General features: G+C 43.6%; 1 protein-coding gene across 1 annotated transcript in view; it reads left to right on the plus strand.

Annotated features, from left to right (window-relative positions):
• Positions 1-25,353, plus strand: part of arhgap10 (Rho GTPase activating protein 10) — a 192,534-nt gene that overhangs the window by 114,628 nt on the left and 52,553 nt on the right. Inside the window, exons 11-17 of the mRNA XM_060832969.1 lie at positions 3,404-3,482; positions 14,077-14,116; positions 14,429-14,494; positions 17,943-18,017; positions 19,632-19,719; positions 23,502-23,560; positions 24,904-25,009. Of these exons, the coding sequence (XP_060688952.1) occupies positions 3,404-3,482; positions 14,077-14,116; positions 14,429-14,494; positions 17,943-18,017; positions 19,632-19,719; positions 23,502-23,560; positions 24,904-25,009 (513 nt within the window). The remainder of the gene's footprint in view (positions 1-3,403; positions 3,483-14,076; positions 14,117-14,428; positions 14,495-17,942; positions 18,018-19,631; positions 19,720-23,501; positions 23,561-24,903; positions 25,010-25,353) is intronic.

Raw genomic sequence — 25,353 nt, forward strand, 5'->3', positions numbered from 1 at the left:
AATGTTGATCTCATCCATTTATTGTGAGGTTGCTTTGTTCTTTCGGTTGCATGCTGTTACCATTAATTTAATCCTCCATTGTAGCATTGCCAGGTTGGTACCTCAGTTAGTGGATGCACCTTACACTGATCGTGGAACCGTGGTTGGTTACCTGTACCGAAGGTAATGGTGGCCTGAGGCAAATGTCAGGACACAAGATTGTAGATTGTAATGGGATAAGATCTGCTGGTGCTGATGGCTCACAGTGAGTCATGGATGTCTAGGTTTGAGCTACTCATATTGTGAGCTTGCAGTCTGTAGTTGTAAGAAGTAATGTTGAAGCATTGTTTTGACAAACATGATTCCTAAATCTAAAGTTCCCAAATGTAGAACAGAGAGAGCTATGTGTGTTCACATGAAAGTCTTGAAGGTGGCAGGTTGAGCTGATAACTGAAGAGTAACATTCACACCATGTAAATGCCAGCCAATGACCATCTTCAATAAGAGAGAACCTGACTATCTCCTCTTGGCATTATTATTGCTGAGACCCCAACAACTGCCTTCTGGGTAGGGGAGGGGTAAAGGTGGTTACATTAACCAGTGAGTGAAGCTGTGTAAGTAAAGTGACTACAAGATCAGGTTAGCAGCTGGCTACTCTGTGGTGAGTATCACTTCTCTTGAATTCTCAGAGCCTAGTCCCCATCTACGAGGTGCAAGTGAGTTGTGTGATGGATGCTCTCCACTTGCCTGGGTGAATGCAGTTCCTATAACACTAAGGCAGCCCAATTTATTGGCATCATTCACCACCTTAAACATTTGCATCGCGCCAGCATTTGTTTTGCAATAGTCCCTTCCAAACGCACAACGTTGACTGCCTAGAAGGGCAAGAGTATGAGGAACTTGGGAGCATCACCAGTGCAAGTTCTCCTCCAAGATTCTCACCATCCTGAATTGTAAATATCACAGTTCTTCGTCTTTGCTGAGTTCAGTTCTTTTCTAACAGCTCCCTAAGCCTTACTGCGGGAGCTCAAAACCCTGGCAACACAACCAGAACCCGCAGTTAGTCAGGAATGGACAGTAAAGGTTGGGTTTGCCAATGATGCCTATTTCCTGTGAATAAAAAGAAAATAAAGTTCATGTGGATGTTAAGGGAAAATATGAGATTTTTGGCTTCATTAATGGAGGCATCAAACAGTATGAAAGCAAAGAGGTTGTCACAGCGTTGGAAGGGCTGCAGATTAATTTATAGAAGTGAGGGACATTAGCTATGTGAAGAGATAACAAGAACTAGGGATGTTCTTCCTAGCGTAGAGAAGTTTAAGAGTTTTGCTAAAAGTTCAGTTTGAAGGCTTTGGTGGAATAAGTGAGGATAAACCATTTCCATTGTCAAGCAGGTTGGCAACCAGGGGGCACAGATTTAATTAAGCGAAAGTGAGGACTGCAGATGCTGGAAATCAGAGTCTAGATTAGAGCGGTGCTGGAAAAGCACAGCCGGTCAGGCAGCATCCGAGGAGCAGGAAAATCGACATTTCGGGCAAAAGCCCCTTCATCAGGAACGATGCAGCCTGACCTGAAGTGCTTTTCCAGCACCACCTTAATCCGGGCACAGATTTAAGGCAATTGGCAAAAGAACTGATAAGAGCAAATTTTTTTCTAATGTAGCAAGTTGTTTTGAACTGGAGTGTACTGTCTGAGTGGGTGTTGGAAGGAGATTCAATCCTAACTTTGAAAGGGTAGTAAATAATTCAAGGGAAATATTTGCAAGGTAATAGATAAAGAACACAGGAGTAGGACTAATAGTTAATTCTTTACAAGTGTCAGCACTGGTAGAAATAGCCAAAGGGCTACCTGCTCTATGGTGTGGTTCTAAGATATCCTTTATATCTTTGAGATGTGAGTGTCGCTAGGAAATCCAGCATCTGCCCTAACTGCCCTTGAACAGAGGGCAGTAAAAGGTCTAACAAATTGTTTTTAGTCTCAAATCGCTCAGGGACTAGACCTGGTAAAGGTGGCAGATTTCCTTCAGTCAAAGGCAAGACCAGCTTTGCAGCAATCCAAGGTAATCCTCATGGTGACCCTCAGAGTTTTGTTTCATATTCCAGATTTATTAACTGAATTTACTTTTCGCCCATGTCCCCGGAGCTTTAGCCTGAGTCTGTACATTATTTGATGTGTGGTACTACCAACTCCTTGCTCCTGCTCTGTGTCTTCCAAGTGATTCACTTTTCCCCATTTCCCTCTGTTGCAGTGTTCCACAGAGATAGAAAGATACTTCCTTTCATTTTATGGGAATTGCGAAAGCGGCTGATAGGAGTAAGGACTGCTTTGGCACTTGCCCTCCTTTGTTTGCCCAACACAAATCTTTGAGAACCTTCAGAGTGTCATGGGATGTCTCTCTTCAACCAGAGGTTGCTATCCTTGCCAAGGAGAAGGTCACCACCCATTTCCTGTCAGCTGATCTGACCAGCTGCAGTCTCTTGTCTGTGTGAGGCCTCCTTTTCTGTCCAGAATCACTGGGACTGAGTTCAGCTGCACTCAGCCCAACTGCTCCTGCCTTTGATGTCTGCTGTGAGCACTTTGCAGCTTGCTCTCAATATGTTTCTCCTTGGGTCTCCAGTCTCCATAGTAACCAAGTCTCACAGGGTTTGTTGGGAAGAACTCATCGCTCCACTTTACCTTGAATTAATGAGACAGTACTAAGCATAACCCTTCTGTGAAACCTCACATAGCTAGCAGTGTTGTCAGTTTTAAAAATGACTGTGCTTCATGACCTACCAAATCAACAACAAAAAAGCAGTTTACAAATATCACCAGCCCAAGCCGCAATGGTTTGCTGCTTGCTTTGTAGACATCTGACCAAAGCTGTCAATACAGGGGATCTGGTCTCCTGTTATAAAGGACTTTGCTAAACATGGTGGGTTATAATTACTAACTGTGGACAACCAGGAGACTAATGTACGACATGAGGGCCAGAATAATTCAGGGTGGATAGAATACAAATTCATTTTTACCAAAGTGACAAAAATGAAAACAATTTGGCAGCTGCAGGGCATGTTTTAACTGCAGAAGACCGATGATGAAGCGGTTGCAAATTTCTGACGTCAGTTTGCTTTCCTGAGCATCTGTATCCTTTCTGCATTGTGGTGTTCTGTTTCACTGCTGATGTGGAAGAACCCGTTCAAATTGCTTGCTGCACTTTTGGACGTACTTGCTGAATTAGTGAATTGTGGACATTATCCTGCTTTGATGTACATCAACTGTAAAACATTCGCCCTCTGCACTCAGTGTTAGGGTCTTTAAAAAATATTTGGGTTATGAAAATGTCACGAATGCATTCTGGAAGAATTTTCAATTTTGAAACAATAATGCGTGAAATGGCCTCCCATTTCAAACATACACTTTTTCATGTTGATATGCTTTGCAGGCAAGGTGTGATTACCATGCAGGCTATTACAGAAGATGATCGCAGGCAGTGGATGGAAGCATTGGACGGAAAAGAACCAGTAAGTTAGAATGGACATTCAGTGCTTTGATGTTGTGTGGCTGTAAAACCTGGTGTTTAACAGTGATTTGATATTCTTTAATGTGTAGTGTGTTCTGCTGTAAAAAGTAATAGAGTGAAGTTGGGACGCAGTGTGTTAAATAGGATTTAAATTATGCTTTTTAATGCTTATGTAATGCCCTGCTTACAGTGCAGTTCATCGAACAACCTGCTTTCTAACTTGACTGCATTGAGGGTTGGGCAATAATGCAGAACTGAGTAAATTGTCAAAACAAATGCTGCACAGAAAACTTAGCAGCCATTTAACTCGTACAGTTAACCGATATATTTAGATTAGATTAGATTACTTACAGTGTGGAAACAGGCCCTTCGGCCCAACAAGTCCACACCGACCTGCCAAAGTGCAACCCATCCATACCCCTACATTTACCCCTTACCTAACACGACGGGTAATTTAGCATGGCCAATTCACCTGACCCCGCACATCTTTGGACTGTGGGAGGAAACCGGAGCAAACCCACGCAGACACGGGCAGAACGTGCAAACTCCACACAGTCAGTCGCCTGAGTCGGGAATTGAACCCAGGTCTCAGGCGCTGTGAGGCAGCAGTGCTAACCACTGTGCCACCGTGCCGCCCACAGTATGAACCAACACAGTGTGTATTTTCTTAGAGGGCGAGAGTGCTGAACATAAGTCCTTACATTTATCGAAGATCTCTCAGTCATAGCAAGAGGCATTGTGAGCTATTGGTGGCAGTTCAGTGATTTTCCAACTACAAGGGGAAAATCGGCATTTTCTGCCGTGGAAGTTGATGTGGGAAAATCCACAAAAGCGAAGAACATCGTAAAAACTGAGCATGAGTAAACTTGAGCATGAGTAGACTGTTAACCCAGGGACTCAAATAATGTTCTGGGGACCCAGATTGTTGAATACCATCACAGCAGTTGGTGGAATTTGAATTCAAAAACATAAAATTGGAATTAAGATTCTATTGATAACTATGAAACCATTGTCAATTGTTGGAAAAACCCATCTGGTTCACTAATGTCCTTCAGGGAAGGAAATCTGCCATCCTTACCTGGTCTGGCCGACATGTGACTCCAGACCCACGGCAATGTGGCTGCCTCTCAGTTGCCCTCTGAAATGGCCCAGCAGACCATCTAGTTGTACCAATCGCAACAAAGTCTCAATAAAAATGAAACTGGATGGATCACCTGGCATTGACCATGGATCACCTGGCATTGACCTTGGCACCAGAAAAGATAATGGCAGAAACTGCCCTGTCAACCTGGCAAAGTCCTCCTCACTAACATCTGGCAGCTAGAGCCAGAATTGGGAGAGCTGTCTCACAGACCAGTCAAGCAACAGCCTGACATAATCAGACTCAAGGCATTATCGTTCACTGGCCTGGTCCCAGACACCAGCATCACCATCCCTGGAATGGTAGGTCTAACATATGAAGAACGGCTGAGGATCCTGGGATTGTATTCATTGGAGTTTAGAAGGTTAAAGGGAGATTTAATAGAAACTTACAAGATAATACATGGCTTGGAAAGGGCGGACGCTAGGAAATTGTTTCCGTTAGGCGAGGAGACTAGGAGCCGTGGACACAGCCTTAGAATTAGAGGGGGTCAATTCAGAACAGAAATGCGGAGACATTTCTTCAGCCAGAGAGTGGTGGGCCTGTGGAATTCATTGCCCCAGAGTGCAGTGGAGGCTGGGACACTGAATGTCTTCAAGGCAGAGATTGATAGATTCTTGATGTCACGAGGAATTAAGGGCTACGGGGAGAATGCGGGTAAGTGGAGTTGAAGTGCCCATCAGCCATGATTGAATGGCAGAGTGGACTCGATGGGCTGAATGGCCTTACTTCCACTCCTATGTCTTATGGTCTTATCCCAGAGTATGTCCTGTCCCACCGCCAGGACAGACCCAGCAGAGGTGGCGGCACTGTGGGATACAGTCATGAGGGAGTTGCCTTGAGAGTCATCAACGTTGACTCCAGATTCTGTGAAGTCTCATTGTTTCATGTTAAAACATGGGCAAGGAAATCTGTTGCTGATACCACGTACTGTCCACCCTCGGCTGATGAACCAAGACTTCACCATATTGAACAACATGCAGAGGAAACACTGGGGATGGCCAAGGGCACAAAATATACTCTGGGTGGGGATTTCAATAACCACCACCAACAGTAACTCGGCAGCAGCACTACGGATCGAGCTGATCCGATCCTAAAGGACAAAGCTGCTAGACTGGGTCTGCGGTAGGTGGTGAGGGAACCAACGAGAGGGAAAAACATACTTGACCTGATCCTTACCAATCTGCTGGCTGCAGATGTATCTGTCCAGTATCAGTGAGAGTGACCACCGCACAGTCCTTGTGGAGATGAAGTCCCACCTTCACATTGAGAATAACCTCCATCATATTGTGTGGCACTATCACCGTGGTAAATGGCTCAGACTTTGAGCAGAGCTAGACTGGGCATCCATGAGGCACTGTGAGCCATCAACAGCAGGAGAATTGTACTCCAGCACAATCTGTAACCCCATGGCCCAGCATATCCTCCCCTCAAACATTACCATCAAGCCAGAGGGATCAACTCTGGTTCAATGGAGAATGGAGGAGCAGCACCAGGCATAGCTGAAGATGAGGTATCAATCTGGTGAAGCCACCAAACAGCAGAAGCAGCAAGCGATAGGCAGGGCTAAGCGATCCCACAGTCAACGGATCAGATCCAAGCTCTGCAGTCCTGCCACATCCAGTCATGAATGGTAGTGAACAATTAAACACAAATATCCCCGTCCTCAATGATGGAAGAACCCAGCATATCAATGCAAAAGATTTTGCGGCAATCTTCAGTCAGAAGTGCAGAGTGGATGACCCATCTCGGCCTCCTCCAGTGGTCCCCAGTGGAACAGATGGCAGTCTTCAGCCATTTTGATTCACTCCGCGTGATACCAAGAAACGGTTGGAGACACTGAATACTGCAAAGGCTACAGGCCCTGACAACACTTCAGCGATAGTACTGAAGACTTGTGAAGAATAACAACTGTCATTCCCCACATTAAACACCCCTCTGATACAGACAACTCCAATCTCCTGGACAGTAAGGGCATAAGATGGTTCACAGTATATGGTGCAAGCGTGTTTGAGGAGTACTTGGAAAAACATGGAATCAGTTACACGTGCAATAGGCACCATATCACCCTGCAGTAAACAGGCAGCTGGAGAGATTTGTACAAACCTTGAAGCAGGCCTTAAAGGCCTCACAAGGGGAGGGGTCAGTGGGACGATGACTGAGCAAGTTCCTCAACATGTGCCGTGTTCCTGTACAAGGGACAATCCAGTTCTCCCCGGTGTCCTTGATGTACAACCACCAACCGAGAACCAAGTTTGACTTGCTGCGGCTGGAAAAGACCAGAGAGATGGTAGAGTGAAATTACCAAGGACAGATGTTCAGAAAGGTGGGACCCTCACTGTTGAAGGTGTTCCAAAGAGGAGAGACCATATTGGCAGAACTATACATCTGGGGAAAATAGATCCCAGCGACTGTGATGGCTCAAACAGGACCATTGTCATATACAGTATAGACTAGGGATGAACGGCCTGGAGGAGACACAGACCAGCTGGTCACTGCACTGGGAAAGTCCCTCCTGAATACCGAGCCAGTCCAGATGGGAGTGATGGTGTTGACTGAGTCATGTGTCTCTGAGCCAGGGTTGGCTCTATCCAAGGAGGACACAGCAGCAAAGTCACGGGGTGACAACAGCCAATCAGAACGGGGTGTATCTGTGGATCAACAGAAGCTTCTGGAAGCCTGGGAAACCACCAGGAAAAGTTCCTGAGATGAGGACTTGGTTTTCTAGCGACCACAATCCCCCCGAGAGACTGATCATGTCAATGTAGACAATGGACAGAACACCCTGTATAGAGAGGGAGTGGTGATTCTTCCATGATCGGCACGTTTTTGTAAACTTTCCCGACTATGTACTTATGTTGGTTACAATGCCTGTATAATGTTGATGATTGTTGTATTTATTAATGTGAGTTTTAACACAAAGGGAGAAGGGTGTTAAGAATACCCGTTGTGGGCAGCACGGTGGCACAGTGGTTAGCACTGCTGCCTCACAGCGCCTGTAGACCCGGGTTCAATTCCCGACTCAGGCGACTGACTGTGTGGAGTTTGCACGTTCTCCCCGTGTCTGCGTGGGTTTCCTCCGGGTGCTCCGGTTTCCTCCCACTGTCACAAAGATGTGCGGGTCAGGTGAATTGGCCATGCTAAATTGCCCGTAGTGTTAGGTAAGGGGTAAATGTAGGGGTATGGGTGGGTTGCGCTTCGGCGGGTCGGTGTGGACTTGTTGGGCCGAAGGGCCTGTTTCCACACTGTAAGTCTAATCTAATCTAATAGATTTGGGAGTGCTACCCTTTAAGAGCTGGTCAGGTGACCTGGAGAGACACCAGCTGAGAACCAGCCCTGGTGTGTGGGCATTGTCAATAAAGTGTTCAGATTTGCCATTTGTCAACCCGATATGTAATTCCCGGTTTTGAAGGAAGCAACTAACATAACAGCACCCTCTGAAAAGGTCCTCAACTCTGAGTTCAGACATGCTTCCCTCTTTAGTTACCTAGGAGAGATTATAGGATTAACACCAGCTGTAACTCCTGGTTAACTATAATGCAGACCCTACTTCAGTGGTTTCTTGGACACAAATGGCCCAATCTAAATCCTCACCTATCCCAAACACCCAAATGACCCACAGACCCCTGCACCATTCCCCCCACCCTCACCCCCATACCCACTAACATGTCACCTCACCCACCATCTAGCCTATTTCCTCATCCACTACCTGGCACCTGCCCCTTATACATCCTGCAACCTATTCCCTCTATATTGGGGAGACAGGCCGCTTACTTGCGGAACGCTTCAGAGAACACCTCTGGGCCGCCCGGATCAACCAACCCAACCACCCCGTGGCACCGCAGGAAATGTAAAACTTGCGCCCACACCTCCACACTCACTTCCCTCCAAGGCCCCAAGGGATCCTTCCATATCCGCCACAAGTTCACCTGTACCTCCACACACATCATCTATTGCATCCGCTGCACCCGATGTGGCCTCCTCTATATTGGGGAGACAGGCCGCTTACTTGCGGAACGCTTCAGAGAACACCTCTGGGCCGCCCGGACCAACCAACCCAACCACCCCGTGGCACCGCAGGAAATGTAAAACTTGCGCCCACACCTCCACACTCACTTCCCTCCAAGGCCCCAAGGGATCCTTCCATATCCGCCACAAGTTCACCTGTACCTCCACACACATCATCTATTGCATCCGCTGCACCCGATGTGGCCTCCTCTATATTGGGGAGACAGGCCGCTTACTTGCGGAACGCTTCAGAGAACACCTCTGGGCCCCCCGGACCAACCAACCCAACCACCCCGTGGCTCAACACTTTAACTCTCCCTCCCACTCCACCGAGGACATGCAGGTCCTTGGACTCCTCCACCGGCAGAACATAACAACACGACGGCTGGAGGAGGAGCACCTCATCTTCTGCCTGGGAACCCTCCAAACACAAGGTATGAATTCAGATTTCTCCAGTTTCCTCATTTCCCCTCCCCCCACCTTGTCTCAGTCGGTTCCCTCAACTTAGCACCGCCCTCCTAACCTGCAATCTCCTTACTGACCTCTCCGCCCCCCACCCCACTCCGGCCTATCACCCTCACCTTGACCTCCTTCCACCTATCCCACCTCCATCGCCCCTCCCCCAAGTCCCTCCTCCCTACCTTTTATCTTAGCCTGCTTGGCTACTCTCTCTCATTCCTGATGAAGGGCTTATGCTCGAAACGTCGAATTCCCTATTCCTGAGATGCTGCCTGGCCTGCTGTGCTTTGACCAGCAACACATTTTCAGCTGTGATCTCCAGCATCTGCAGACCTCATTTTTTACTATTCCCTCACTCACCTGGCACACTACCCCCTTACCAATACACTTGCCTCCCTAATCCCTCTCCCATTTACCTGACCAATTTCTCTGAGTTGCTGTCAAAATGGGTTTGGACCTTTAAATATTGAGTGTTCTGGAATAAGAATGGGGCATGGTTCCTATGGAAGTTCTTTCTGATGCTGCCTATATGGTTTGCTAAACTCATTTGTTGTAATGGATTCTGCATCAGATGGCTGGCTGGTAAGATCCTGGGTAGGTAAATGGATACATACAGATGAGGAAGGATACCACTTCGACTGGGACAACACATCCATCCTAGGACAAGCCAAACAGAGACACGCACGAGAATTCTTAGAAGTATGGCATTCCAACCAGAACTCCATCAACACACACATCAATTTGAACCTCATCTACCATCCTCTTGAGAGAAAAAAAAGCAGAAAATGACACCACCAACACAGGAAATGACATCACCCACCCACGGAAACCTAAACACATGAATAGAAAATGGGCCACGCCACCAGTGCTTCGTCCGGAGGCTCACTGATGATGCTACCTAGTACGGTGATGATGAACCTTCCAGCTCAGTGAGCAAGCATACATCCAGAACCTCAACCTCAGCTACAAATCTTCTCAAAACCCAGATAACTTTTTGTCTGATCTGGCCTGGAATCAGGAATTTCTGTCCTCGTGGGAAGAACTTGGGTCATCATTTTGAAAGTTTGTTTCTTTATCTGTATTTCCAACCATCCATTCCCCACTAAACAGTTGCAACAAGAAAATATTAAATTTTGAAAATAAAAGACTGCCCAATCAAACATAAAATTTCTCCTCGGGTAAAAGAGTACTTTAAGTTTTCACCAGCCAAACCATGGAAAAGCCTGTACTAACTCCACTGCTTTTAGTAGTTATTTTCAAAGCATTCTCTGCCTCTGGCTGTGATTTATTGCTGCTCTATAACATCAATGTAGATTATATTTCTTTATATGTCTGTGCTGTCGAGCATATGATATGCTTTCTGTAAGCACAGTTGAGGGCACTTGACAGAGCACATCTTTATGCAATAAAAGTTTCAAAATATTGTTTGAGAATGCCATTTTTGCTCCTTCTTTCTTGACATTCCTTGCTTGTGGGGAAGGATATGTGTGCAGGTTATAGGGTCATGTGTGCCATGCTTTCAAATATCTCTTCACTGTTCACAAAGTCATCAGTCTGGGGGATTCTGTAAAGGTTTTGAGTGACGTGGCTTGTTCTTAGAAACAAATACGTTCTTACGCGTTATTATTTAGAGGTGTTTACTGGCCCTTTGGATGCACGGTAAGTGATGGAACTTGAAATAATGAAAGGGAAAATTTGTGAAAGATTAACATTTTCTACCTAATTTCCTGAAAAGGTACGTCCCCTCTCAAATGTACTTTTAAAGTTCCTGTGCAAGTTGTCCAAACTTATAAAGAAAGCTTCTGAAATGAGGAATTGGCTGGAGTGCCCTTTTAACTTGTTCTAGGACTTGAATGTTTGCTTTGTTTCTTAATGATGAGAAATAAGCACTGTGTTCATGTTGCCATCTCAAGTTGGTACTGATCAGGCATAGAGCATTGAACATTACAGCACAGTACAGGCCCTTCGGCCCTTGATGTTGCACCAACCTGTGGAACTAATCTGAAGCCCAACTAACCTACATTATTCCATTTTCATCCAAATGTTTATCCAATGACCATTTAAATGCTCTTACAGTTAGTGAGCCTAGTACTGTTGCAGGCAGCACATTCCACCCCCTTACCTCTGAGTAAAGAACCCACCTATGACATCTGTCCAATATCTATCACCCACTCAATTTAAAGTTATGTCCCATCATGCTAGCCATCACCATCCAAGGAAAAAGGCTCTCACTGTCCATCCTATCTAATCCTCTGATCATCTTTTATGTCTCTGTTAAGTCACCTCTCAACCTTCTTCTGTCTAATGAAAATAGCCTCAATCCCTCAGCCTTTCCTCATCAGACCTTCTGTCCAGACCAGGCACAACCCTGGTAACTCTCCTCTGCACCTTTTCCAAAGCTTCCACATCCTTCCTGTAATGGGGCGACCAGAACTATACACAATATTCCAAGTGCAGCCACACCAGCATTTTGTACAGCTGCAACATGACCTCATGGCTCCGAAATTCAATCCTGCTACCAATAAAAGCTAATACACTGTACACCTTCTTAACAACCCTATCAACCTGGTTGGCAACTTTCAGGGATCTATGTACATGGACACTGAGATCTCTCTGCTCACCTACACTACCAAGCATCTTACCATTAGCCCAGTACTCTGTATTCCTGTTGCTCCTTCCAAAGTGAATCACCTCACACTTTTCCGCATTAAACTCCATTTGCCATCTCTCAGCCCACCTCTGCAGCTTATCTATGTCTCTCTGTAACCTGAAACATCCTTCCATACTATCCACAACTCCACTGACCTGAGTGTCATCTGCAAACTTACTAACCCATCCTTCTATGCCCTCATCCAGGTCATTTATAAAAATGACAAACAGAAGTGGCCCCAGAACAGATCCTTGCGGTACACCACTAGTAACTGAACTCCAGGATGAACATTTCCCATCAACTACTACCCTGTCTTCTTTCAGCTAGCCACTTTCTGATCCAAAATGCTAAATCATCCCCAATCCCGTGCCTCTGTATTTTCTGCAATAGTCTACCGTGGGGAACCTTATCAAACCCCTTACTGAAATCCATATACACCACATCAAACACTTTACCCTCATCCACCTGTTTGGTCACCTTCTCAAAGAACTTAATAAGGTTTGTGAGGCATGACCTACCCTTCACAAAACTGTGTTGACTATTCCCGAATAAAATTACTCATTTCTTGATGATTATAAATCCTATCTCTTATAATCTTTTCCAATACTTGACCCACATCTGAAATAAGACTTGCTGGTCTATAATTACCAGGGTTGTCTCTACTCCCCTTCTTGAACAAGGGGACATAATTTTCAATCTACCAGTCTTCTGGCACTATTCCTGTAGACAATGACGATTTAAAGATCAAAGCCAAAGGCTCTGCAATCTCCTCCCTGGCTTCCCAGGGAATCCTAGGGTCAATCTCATCCGGCCCAGGGGACTTAACTATTTTTACACTTTCCAGAATTGCTAACACCTCCTCCTTATGAACCTCAATCCCATCTAGTTTAATAGCTTATATCTCAGTATTCTCCTCGACAACATAGGTTTCAGACAGGAGAAAGACAAACGAAAATTATTCGTTTAGCTTCCCCTATCTCTTCAGACTCCATGCACAATTTCCCACTACTGTCCTTGTCAGGCCCTCATTTTACCCTGGTCGCTCCTTTGTTCCAGAGCCGAGCACAGTTTGTTCAGAACTGAGCTCTATTGGTTTGGAAACACAGCCCAGTATTCTATTTATATTGGTTTTATGTTATTATGCAAGGAGTAAACAAGGTCAATTCAGAGCCTACTGTCACTTCCAGTTTCTTGCTTGGTCAGTTCTGTGCCATTCGTTAAAGAAGTCTCCTTTTTTTTTCTTAAAGCTCTTTGATTCCTGTTGTAGGTCCTTTTCACTTGTTGGCAGCTATTACTTTCCTGAGTGTCATCTCGAAATTTGATTGGCTTTCATTGTGCTTTTGAACATGGTCATTTGCTGGAACAAAAGCCATAAATTGGGATTGGGAGCTTAAAGTGCTGTCAAGTGCTTGTCTATTTAGATATTTTACCAAGAAAAGCAAATATAATTGAGAACATTAATGTAATAACATTTACAGGGTGCAAGGAACTATAGCTTATGAGAGTTGGGATAAATGTACAATACAACCTCACCTTCCTTTTACAGTTGATACTATTTAGTCAGTTCAGATGGAAGTTTACAAGTGCTTTGCAAGAATTGTCACTAACTAATGGAAAAATAAACTCTACGTAAAAAGAACTAATTAGAAAAATGCTAAGATGCATTTAGATATAATTCTTATTCGATTATTTGATTATTGTAATGTTGGCGGACTGATACATGTCTTTGTTGGATAACTCTCACAGCCATGCCAGTGTCGAATATAGTGCCTTGCTTTCCTTTAACCGAGGATGTTAAGCGGGATTTCCCTGGTATTTGGACAACCTAGCATCTCCGTATGTTTTGCTGAGGCTTGTCACCGAAAGTGGAGAAAGTGAGGACTGCAGATGCTGGAGATCAGAGCTGAAAATGTGTTGCTGGAAAAGCGCAGCAGGTCAGGCAGCATCCAAGGAACAGGAGAATCGACGTTTCGGGCATGAGCCCTTCTTCAGGAATGGAGAAGGCCTGATGAATGGCTTATGCCCGAAACGTCGATTCTCCTGTTCCTTGGATGCTGCCTGACCTGCTGTGCTTTTCCAGCAACACATTTTCAACTTGTCACCTAAAGTGGACCCTCTCTGGTTTCGCTTCAGAGTTTGCAATAAAGGTATTAGATAAATGTTGAGTTTCTTGCCTTGGCTAATGACTGTGATCATGGTCATGAAATGACAGTACAGATGTTTTCAGATTCCACAGTATGGCTAAGTCCTTAATTATAGAGATGGACTTGCTCTGTCTCTTAAATGTTCCAGTGATTTTCGTTCTTGAGTGTATAACAATGTTTCTTTCAATGGCAGGTATATTTAATTACTAGGAGTAATTCCAAGAAAGAAGGAAGTAAGTATATCCATATATATTGAAATATTAAATCTTGTAATGGGTGATTCTACCATTAACATGATTTCTTTTGCCTCATTCAACCTCTGAACTAATGTTTTGCATAATTTTACAGAGTTTTTTGTATCCTCAGGTCAGGTGTCAGCATTATTAATTTTCCATCTAATACAATTAAATTAAGGTTTACATTTTTAATTGCTGTCATTATGTTGTCAACCCATTGAAAAATCATGCACAAAAATCTTACATTTTAAAATGAAGTGTTTGGTATTTACTTATACAACAAAGGCAACTTTATTTTCCTTTCCGAAGGTATACAACTGGATGAGACGGGTTTCACACTAATAAAGAAGTGCATCCATGTTCTTGAAACACGGGGTAATGTAATATTTTATTTGACATTTGAAACCAATTATATTAAAACAATGTGTTGAAGTGAATAATATTTTATAATTTTTTAATATTTTGAATTTGAAGGAACTAACAATATTGATGTTCTCTGTCAGTCCTGCTGCTCTTAAAATCACTGTAGATGTGTATGTTGAGTTGCCTTTTTTAATGCATGTACTTAATTGACATTATTAGATTTTGATGATGAATTATATCAATGATTAGTTTTTTTTATGTATTTGTGAGGATTTTCAAATGTGTCTTCCACAACTTCAAAACAAACCACTTTACTGTCAATAATAGCGTCATAGAGTCATAGAGATGTACAGCACGGAAACAGAACCTTCGGTCCAACCCGTCCATGCCGACCAGATATCCCAACCCAATCTAGTCCCACCTACCAGCACCCGGCCCATACCCCTCCAAACCCTTCCTATTCATATACCCATCCAAATGCCTCTTAAATGTTGCAGTTGTACCAGCCTCCACCACTTCCTCTGGCAGCTCATTCCATACACGTACCACCCTCTGCGTGAAACTGTTATCACTTATATCTTTCCTCTCTCACCCTAAACTTATGCCCTCTAGTTCTGGACTCCTCCCCCGCCCTCCCCACCCCCATTTATCCTATCCATACCCCTCATGATTTTATAAACTCTATAAGGTCACCCCTCAGCCTCCGACGCTGTGGGGAAAACAGCCCCAGCCTCTCCCTATAGCTCAAATCCTCCAACCCTGCCAACATCCTTGTAAATCTTTTCTGAACCCTTTTAAGTTTCACAACATCTTTCCGATAGGAAGGAGACCAGAATTGCACGCAATATTCCAACAGTGGTCTAACCAATGTCCTGTACAGCCACAACATGACCTCCCAATTCCTGTACTCAATACTCTGACCAATAAAGGAAAGCATACCAAACGCCTTCTTCACTATCCTATCTACCTGCGACTCCACTTTCAAGGAACTATGAATCTGCACTCCAAGGTCTCTTTGTTCAGCAACACTCCCTAGTTTATAGTAAACATATAATTAATTATTTTAAAGCAATGATCTACGCACATAATACACATTTCATTGGTAGTAACATTTTAAAAAAAACAAGGACAATGGATAATGTCTCTACCTCCCCCTGAACTGTTCAAGTCCCGCTCCAGGATTTGCTGGCCATAAAGGTGAATTCACAATGCAATCCAACAAGTTGAGTATCCGTCTGCAACTACTTCCAATGTAGGCTGGTGGAAAGAGTGGGAGAGATTCTTTATGAAAGGAAACAAATTGGAGTTTCTGTCAACATTGTATTCAATGTGTGCATGTGAAAGTGCATGTCACCACAGCAGGGTCGATTCCTTGAGCGGCTCAGTTGACTTGAAGGAGAAAGTGAGGACTGCAGATGCTGGAGTTCAGAATCGAGAGTGTGGTGCTGGAAAAACACTGATGAAGGGCTCATGCCCGAAATGCCAATTCTCTTGCTCCTCAGATGCTGCCTGACCTGCTGTGCTTTCCCAGCGCCACACGCTCGGTTGACTTGAAGGCTGGTGTGGGCAATACAGTGTGCTATCTCTGTTTTTTATTGGAGCTGCTGTTTTGCCTTGCTCTTGGTGGTGATGGGCAGCATTGGCATTGTGAGTGTGCAACCAGAGAAGTGAAAGGATATCAGTGCTGTAATAATGCGGTCTGGGGAAATCCTCCTGTCCTGGACAGGGCAAAAAGAATGGCCAGTGGGAGAGATTAATTAGGCCTATCAGAATTCCTCAGTGCAGCAGTCAGAAAATCTATTTGCACACATTTATATCTAATAAAAAGACCACTTAGCTGGAATTAACTGCCCCCTCCCAAATAAGTTGTACTCTGTTGTGAAATTGGTGCCTTCAGCTTCCTGAGGCTGTGTTTGGTGCGAATACCTTGCTGCTTTGTCCTCCTCACAGTATAGTCAAGGTCAGGTGGAGTTATGGTCTCAGTCCTTCACGTGGAGCAAAGGCAACATGGGGTGGTAGAATCAATGGGGAATGTTGGAGCACCATCTGAAAAAAGGAGAATATTGCCTGAGGAAAGGTGGAAGGGTAAACAAGGCAGCATGTGTCTGTCATGTTCTGGATTGGTTAGACTGACAGCCAGGCAGCGTGCATAACAGGTAGCTGAGTTCCCAGGAAGTGGTGATTGGTATCAGTAATTTTGTCAACGAGTCTGAATGGTGATGATGTGTGTTGGGGACATAGTCGTTTTTGGATGATGTGGGGAGTTCAGTGTGGCAGGGTCAGAGTTCCAAGGTCAGGAGTAGGGGTTGTACGTCCTGTCTTTGAGGGGGGGAGTGTTGCGGGGGTGTGCACGAGAAATGAGGCTGCAGGTTGCTTCAAGATTGTGACGGATCAAAGTCAGGAGGGCATTGGGACATCAATAATTCATGGCTCAAGGGATGAGTAGGCAAATCAACATCGGCAATGTGGGATCGGGGGAAATTCATAGTTCGAGGGTGAGGGTCAGTAGAAATCACGAGCTAGTGCAGGTAAAGCATAAGGCGGGGGGATAGCGTAAGCTATAAAGGTTAACGCAAGTGAGGGTGATAGTGTGGTCTGGGGCCCCAGGCTCAAATTTTACCATGATGGATAATGGAATTTGAATTCAATAAAAATCTGGAATGAAAAGTCTAGTGGTGCCCACGAAACCATTGCCAATTCTTGGATACCCCATTTAGTTCTCTGATGTCTTTCAGAGAAAGAAATTGTTATCCTTCTCTCATCTGACTGACATTTGATTCCACACCCACAACAATGTGGTTGACTCTTAACTGTCTTCTGGTCAATTAGGGATTGAGCATTAATTGCAGGCCTATCCACTAATACCCACAACCTGTGAATGAACAAAACATAGTGTCCAGGACTGGATCTTCCTCTGCCCTGGTTAGATGCTCAAAGTATTTGGGAAATGTGTAATGGATTTCTCGACTCAAAGGTACAGTTTCAAGCTTACTGAAGTACCCCGGCAATGTGGAACATCTCAATGCACATGGATCTTTTGTCAGAATGGGCTGTTCTATATTTTAATATCCTCAATAACAAGAATCTGCTCCTCTTCACGAGTGATTAGTGTATAACTCTGCTACAGGCTCTCCCTCCTGCCTGTTTTCTTGTTGTTTCCTATTTGCTGTGAAGGATGAAGAAGTAATATTCTCAGGAATAGAAGGGTGGAACAGGAAGCAGAAATAAATCATGTGCAGTACAGCAAATCTATGCTGTGTCAGAAAACAGCTTACTTAAAAATACTAAGTATATGTTTGAACTGGTAATACTTGTTCAGTTACCCTGAATTGTTACTAAAATCATTGATATTATTTACAGCGAAAACAATTAGTGCATTTATGAAATGGGAAGATAAAACTCTTGGTAGTTTTCCTCATTATTGCTGTTAATAAGAGATTCTTTTTGATTTGTTTTCCAGGACTTAATGATCAAGGAATATATAGAGTGGTTGGAGTCAGTTCAAAAGTCCAGAGGCTTATGAGTTTGCTGACTGGTAAGTATTTTTACAAATAAGCCAGATAAATACAACTGCATCAGACCAGAATTATTGTCGATAAGAGTTTTAAAATGGAGGAAATTGATAGAATTGTAGAGCCTTCCTCCATTTAGTTCCTTGTGAAGTGCTAACACATTGAAAGGGCTATTTCCTTTCCCTCCCAATCCTGCAAATGTTTTATTTTCTAGTATATCACCTCTTACCTCTGGAAGGTTGCTAGTAAATTTGCAATTCTCACACGTTTAGACAGTACATTCCAGTTTGCAACAACTTGCTATGTACAGGAATGTTCCACTGGTTCATTTGCCAATTATCTTCAGTTTGTGCGCTTATCAGCTGGAAAGGTTTCTCCTTGTCAACTTTAATAAACCCCTCGTTGAATTCTTTTCCTAGATATGTCCTCAACCTTCTGCTGTATACAGAATTACTCCCAGCTTATTCCGTCTGTTGGCATGATTAATTTTATCCAGGCAGGCATGCTGATTACCCTCACAGTGATTTGAGGGAACAGTTCTTGCGTTGTTGTTGTCTGAGATGAGGGACACCAGCACTTCGAATGGAAAAGTATTTCCAACAGCTGAAAATGTCATCGACTGCCTCTCAAGCCAATGCTGCCAATACTGTTTGGAGTGTTGTATAAGGGTCAAACTAAAATGTTACAGGTGCATCTAAACAAGCAAATCACATGAGGGTTAGGCAACTATAGGTGTGGCTGGCCATGTTGGAATATCATGATGGAGTCATCATCACAAAGACTTGGTACAAACAAAGATCACCAGACCTGAGTGCTAAAAGTTCCTGAGTTCAAGGTATTCAGAAAAGAAAGGAAATAAAAGGAAAACTGAGGGTTTTAGTTTAAGGAGAATATTACAACGCTAAAAAGAATGTTTGAAAAGGATTAAGGATGAAATCTATGTGATGTGAGCCCAGAAACAGTGTCACTTGTTTATCTTGATGAGCCTTTTAATCATTTGTTGTTCTTTGTATTCTGACTTGTCATCTGAGCCGCCATCTTTGTACAACATGTTATTTCCATAATTACTTTCCTTAATTTTTAACCATGAACGGTGGGTCTGCATCTTGGAATTTTTCTTTATAGTAGGAATGTACTTATTTTGAGGATTCTGGAATGTCCCTTTAAATGGCTTTTCTCCTGCTCTATCTCCGAGTCTAATATCCCAGTTCACGTCACCTCGCTGAGCTGCCATGCCTCCTTCGTTGGCCTTACTCACATTTACAATACTTGCCTCAGAGTCATTCTTCTCCCTTTCAAACTAGATACAAAACTTCATCATTCTATGATCACTGCTTCCCAAAGGTGGCTTTACCCTGAGATCTTTAGAGAATCCTGTCATGTTACACAATACCAAATCTACTAAAGCCTGCTGTCCGGCTGGTTCCAGCTCATGCTGTTCTAAGAAACTATCTCAAAAGCCATAACTTCTCCACTGGTATTAACTTGCAGGTCCTTGAGTTTACAGTATTCCTGGAGGTGCAGTATGTGGCACTGTGGTTAGTCTGGCCTCCAGATTATTCCTAATCCTGTGATTTCCCTACATAATTACGACCAGATCTCTATCCTGGTAAATTTATGTCTTTTTTTTCCCCTAGATTCAAAGATTTGTGTTGATCTGGATCTGCACAATTCACTAGAATGGGAAACAAAGACCATCACCAGTGCACTGAAACAATATTTACGGTAAGCAGATATATAATATCTTTCTATTCTTGGCTATTTCGAGGAGTTTCATATTGAGAGACATGGTTATGACTGAAATTCTCTACTAAAACACAAACTTCAGCTTTCAAAAGTGAGGAAAATATGTTACTTCCTTATAAATGTCAGTTACTCGTTTTGAAATCTGATCTGACAATCGCACCCTAATTCTTCTGTTGTGGAGTTCTGAGATGTAATGTTTCCGGGGCAGGGTAAACCATCAGAAGTGGTATCCCAGTGGTTTACAGTCTGTAGGACATACCCACAGAGCCCTTCATACAGAATCCAGATCCACAAAATGTCGTGGAATCCAGGCAAACATGGCGAAGAAACCTCCAGCTGAATATCGTACAACTCCCTGATGTTGCACACCACTTGGAGAAAGAACTGAGAGTAGCAAGGTTACAAATGTGTTCTAAATGGGGGATTTCATTGTCCATTATCAATTAGGCCTGACCAATTACATTACTGGTGGAGCAGCCTGAAACGCACAGCTCTCAGACTGGCTTGTGCCAGGATAACATAGCACTACTTGTGTTGTAAATTGCATGCTGAGTTACAGTGGTGCAGTCAAACATCAATGTGTCAGATCAAAGCTCTGGAAGCAAGGCGATGGCCCAGTGATATTAAGACCATAAGACATAGGAGTGAAAGTAAGGCCATTCGGCCCATCGAGTCCACTCCGCCATTCAATCATGGCTGATGGGCATTTCAACTCCACTTACCTGCATTCTCCCCGTAGCCCTTAATTCCTTGTGACATCAAGGATTTATCAATCTTGGCCTTGAAGACATTCAGTGTCCCCGCCTCCACTGCACTCTGTGGCAATGAATTCCACAGGCCCACCACTCTCTGGCTGAAGAAATGTCTCCGCATTTCTGTTCTGAATTGACCCCCTCTAATTCTAAGGCTGTGCCCACGGGTCCTAGTCTCTTCGCCTAACGGAAACAATTTCCTAGCGTTCACCCTTTCCAAGCCATGTATTATCTTGTAGGTTTCTATTAAATCTCCCCTTAATCTTCTAAACTCCAATGAATACAAGCCCAGGATCCTCAGCCGTTCCTTGTATGTTAGACCAACCATTCCAGGGATCATCCTTGTGAGTCTCCGCTGGACACGTTCCAGTGCCAGTATGTCCTTCCTGAGGTGTGGGGACCAAAACTGGACACAGTACTCTAAATGGGGTCTAACCAGAGCTTTATAAAGTCTCAGTAGCACATCGCTGCTTTTATATTCCAACCCTTTTGAGATAAATGACAACATTGCATTCACTTTCTTAATCACGGATTGAACCTGCATGTTTACCTTTAGAGAATCCTCAACTAGCACTCCCAGATCCCTTGGTACTTTGGCTTTATGAATTTTCTCACCGTTTAGAAAGTAGTCCATGCTTGTATTCTTTATTATCGCTAGGCTATTAATCCAGAGACCCGGGTAATGTTCTAGGCCCTGGATTTGAGCCCTACCATGGCAGATGGAGGAATTTGAATTCAGTAGCAATTTGGAAACAAGAGTCTCATGATGAAGTGAAACCATTGATGATTGTCAATGAAAACCCACATGGTTCACTAATGTCTTTAAGGGCATTACCTGGTTTGGCCTTCATGTGATTCCAGACCCACAACACTGTGGTGGACCCTTCAGTGCTCTCTCGGCAATTCAGGATGGGAAGTAAATGCTGTCCAAGCTGGTGACACCCACATCACCATGAATGAAGGAATGAACAAATCTCTAAGACACCCTTTTATCAATGGTGGTAGACATCAGACACAAATGGGAGGAGGATCCTGAATGAACAATCATAGTTTCAGCCTTGACAGAATCCAGCGCATGTGCAAAAGACCAGGCTGAATGAATTGCCACTGGTTTTAGTGAGAAATGGGGACTGGATATCCATCTAGGCCTCTTGCCAAAGTTCTCCTCAGGCAGATAGCAGTCTGATACATTTCATTTGATCCCTTGCACACTGACACAACACTGGTTACATGTTTGAAAGTGTCTTGCTGACATCTTGTGCAGTTAACCTTAGTGTAGCTGTAACCAAATTGTTCCAGTACAGCCATACCTCTGCCATCCACCCAACAAAGTACAAAGTAAGCCCATAGGTAACTTCCATCACTTCATTGATGATTATCATCAACAGCCTTTCAAGTAATCATCAATAACCTGGAGCCGACTGGATTCTGCTAGTCCCATTCCACAGCTGACCACCTTGTGGCATTGATTCAAGCATGGACATTAAAACTGCATCCCAGCGGTGAGATGTCAGGGACTGCCCTTATCATCAAGTGAATCATTTTGACTCCAATGACCACCAACTAAAATGAAACCCAAGAAAGACGAATGTCACTGGGAATTGTGTGGAACATTCTTCACACTGAGCACTAAGACAGCTGATTGGTTGTGGAAACCGGTCCTTGCTGGACATTGCAGGAGTGTGCTGACTCAAGCACCTTAAACTTCCCTTCATCGTAAGATGAGAAGTAGGGATGTTCACTGATAATTGCACAGCCTTCACTTATGCCTGCAATTGATTAGATAATAAAGGAGGCTGTATCTGTGTGCAACAGAACTAGACAGCATCAAGCTTTGATTGATAAATAGCATATGTGCCCTACTGGGACCAGGTGATGCCTATCTTCCACCTAATAATATTCAGGTCTATTTCTATCACCACATTTTCTATCATTCACATCTTAGCATCCTACTGTTAACCAGAAAGCTGTGTGGACCAGTTACATAATTAATGTAGCTACCAAAGCAGAGACTGGACATGATACGATTGACTACCCACTTGACTTTCCAAACAACATCAGCACTATGATGGAATACTCCTCATTTATCTCATTAATGCAGCTTCCACAACAGATGAGAAGCTTGACTGCATTCAGGAGAATGTAGCCCACTTGATTGATGTGCATATACCACCGTAAACATTGACTCACTCTATCAGAAGTGCACAGTGGTAGCTGTGTGTGTCATCTCTAAGCTGCAATGCATTAACTCACTGAGAGTCCTTTTGCACCACCTTCAATCTCTACCAGTGAGAAAGACACATGGCACAAAGCAGTCTGTGCCATGTACGCCCTTTGTGAAATTTATTGCTATTCCTCCATTGGCGCTGGGTCACAATCCTGGAGTTCCTTTTCTCAGGGCACTGCAAGTGCGCCAACATCATTTGCAACATCACCACCTTGATGAAAAACAATGTTAACTTTGCCGGCCCTGTACATGGTAAAAACAAGGACTGCAGATGCTGGAAACCAGAGTCTAGATTAGAGTGGTGCTGGAAAAGCACAGCAGGTCAGGCAGCATCCAAGGAGCAGGAAAATCGACGTTTCGGGCAAAAGCCCTTCATAGCTGTATTCCTGATGAAGGGCTTTCGCCCGAAACGTTGATTTTTCTGCTCCTCGGAAGCTGCCTGAACTGCTGTGCTTTTCCAGCAATGTACATGCCCTTTGAATAAGAAATATTCAAATTTTTTATTGTAATCCTGCACAACAAGAGAACCATTTTTAATCCTTTTCTCTCTGAAATTCCTAATCCAGACGTAAAATATATTAGATAAGTCTCATCACATGTTTATCTAGATTAGGATAAACTAATTGAGGACTTGGTATTGGACACTTTCATAAAACAATAAGTGTCAACATTGTGAAAATAATTATCTGAGCATCATACACCAAATAGCAATACTTGTTACATTAATCAATAAACAGTTGATTTAAACTGTTATTTAATTTTTAATTTTGTAAATGTTCTAGAAATCTACCAGAGCCCCTCATGACTTACAAGTTGCACGGGGAATTCATCTTGCTGGCCAGTGAGTATTCAATTTGAATTCACTGCTCCACAGTTTTCGTAATGTACATGTATATGATCCATGAGGTGCACTGGATTCTGCACAAAGATGTCAGGGTGACATGTCTGACTTAGAGTGTGAATCCCTGAATATACCCAGGTCTTTGAGAGACAAACATCAGGCACAAAGTTAAGCATTGAGCTATTGTTGGGCAGGTTGATGTTTGTAGAATTGTACATTGAGAAGAGTGAGTTGATAAAAAAGAAAGAAACATTCAAATTTGCAATGTTGTGAACACTGAGTGATTCTAGGTCAAAGCAGAAGCTATGTGTAAGTGAAGTTTGGTGTACAAGGAGGATTATAAGTGGCAAGGTTTAGAATGGGTTTTCGAGTAAAAAGTGAGGTCTGCAGATGCTGGAGATCAGAGCTGAAAATGTGTTGCTGGTTAAAGCACAGCAGGTCAGGCAGCATCTAAGGAACAGGAAATTCAACGTTAGATTCCTGATGAAGGGCTCTGGCCCGAAACGTCGAATTTCCTGTTCCTTGGATGCTGCCTGACCTGCTGTGCTTTAACCAGCAACACATTTTCAGCTTTAGAATGGATTTGCCATTTCAGTGAAGCGGGTAGGAAGTTTACCAGGAGAACTTTGAAATCTGTTCATGGCAAAAACACAGATGAGGGATTGAGCAGAAAATGGACGGAGGCAGATTATGTTACAATGGCAGGGCATCACTGCAGGAGTTGCTTAAGATAGTGTCCTAGGCCCAACAATCAGTGATGACCTGCTGTCCATCATAAAGTCAAGACTTTATGATGTTCAATGATGATGATTGCATCAATCACAACACACAGTGATGCTCAGATCTGGTGAAATACTTTGTGGAAAACAAAAAGCTTGGTTCTCATGAAGGAGAAATTAATACATTTAGAAGCTGAATTCAAGATCAAACAGAATGAATCAGAAAAAGGGATGGAATTGGTATCTAGGATTTATGATCAGGTCAAAGGTATTGACGTCAAATGATTCAGTATTAAGCTGAAAGAAGTTCAAGTTCATCCAGGGCTAGGTATTGGACTTGCAATCTGACAATGCTGACCTAGAGACGAGGATCAAGGGAAGGGAATTATCTTCAGAATTAAAACCTGTTTAATTGTAATGTTTGATGTTTATTACCTTGTCTTTAAAGGGTTGAAGGAGGCTCTATTCAGGTTTTTTTTTATTTGTGTAGAAACTCGTTCTTCTGGTGAGAGTGTCCAGACAACGAGGCCATAATCTTCAAAAGTAGAGCCTCAACCCTTTAGGAATAAAATCAGGCTGCATTTCTTTGCAATTTAACAAGAGCTGTTGTTGCATTTTTTGCAGAATGTGCCAGCCCAGATTCCAGAACCAAACCAATTCATTCCCTCATCCATAAACTTCCGGAAAAGAATCGAGAGATGCTGGACATTCTCATCAAGCATTTAGTCAAGTGAGTGTGGTGCGGCAGTACGTGTACCTTGGTAATGTAGCCAGCTCCTTATCATGCCCCATCTCACAGCAGTTAGCATTTAAAGGTCCAGATAACCCCTTTGACAACTGCTGTCAAACAGTAAGGCAAATGTGATATGAGGGTGCGGGTGGGGGGAGTGGAGTGGGGGAATTTGGGTGCCAGGTTTAGTAGGAAAGTAGCGGAGAAAAGTGCCGGGGTAGGGATTGTAGAAGAGGGAGAGCTATATTGCTAGGTTAGTTGAGGGGCGGCTGGGTAAATTACCAGGTTAGTAAGGGAGGCGGAGACAGGCTGTCAGATGGGTAAGGGATTAGGTACCAGCTGGA

This window comes from Hemiscyllium ocellatum, chromosome 1, assembly GCF_020745735.1.
Source record: "Hemiscyllium ocellatum isolate sHemOce1 chromosome 1, sHemOce1.pat.X.cur, whole genome shotgun sequence".
Taxonomy (NCBI): domain Eukaryota; kingdom Metazoa; phylum Chordata; class Chondrichthyes; order Orectolobiformes; family Hemiscylliidae; genus Hemiscyllium; species Hemiscyllium ocellatum.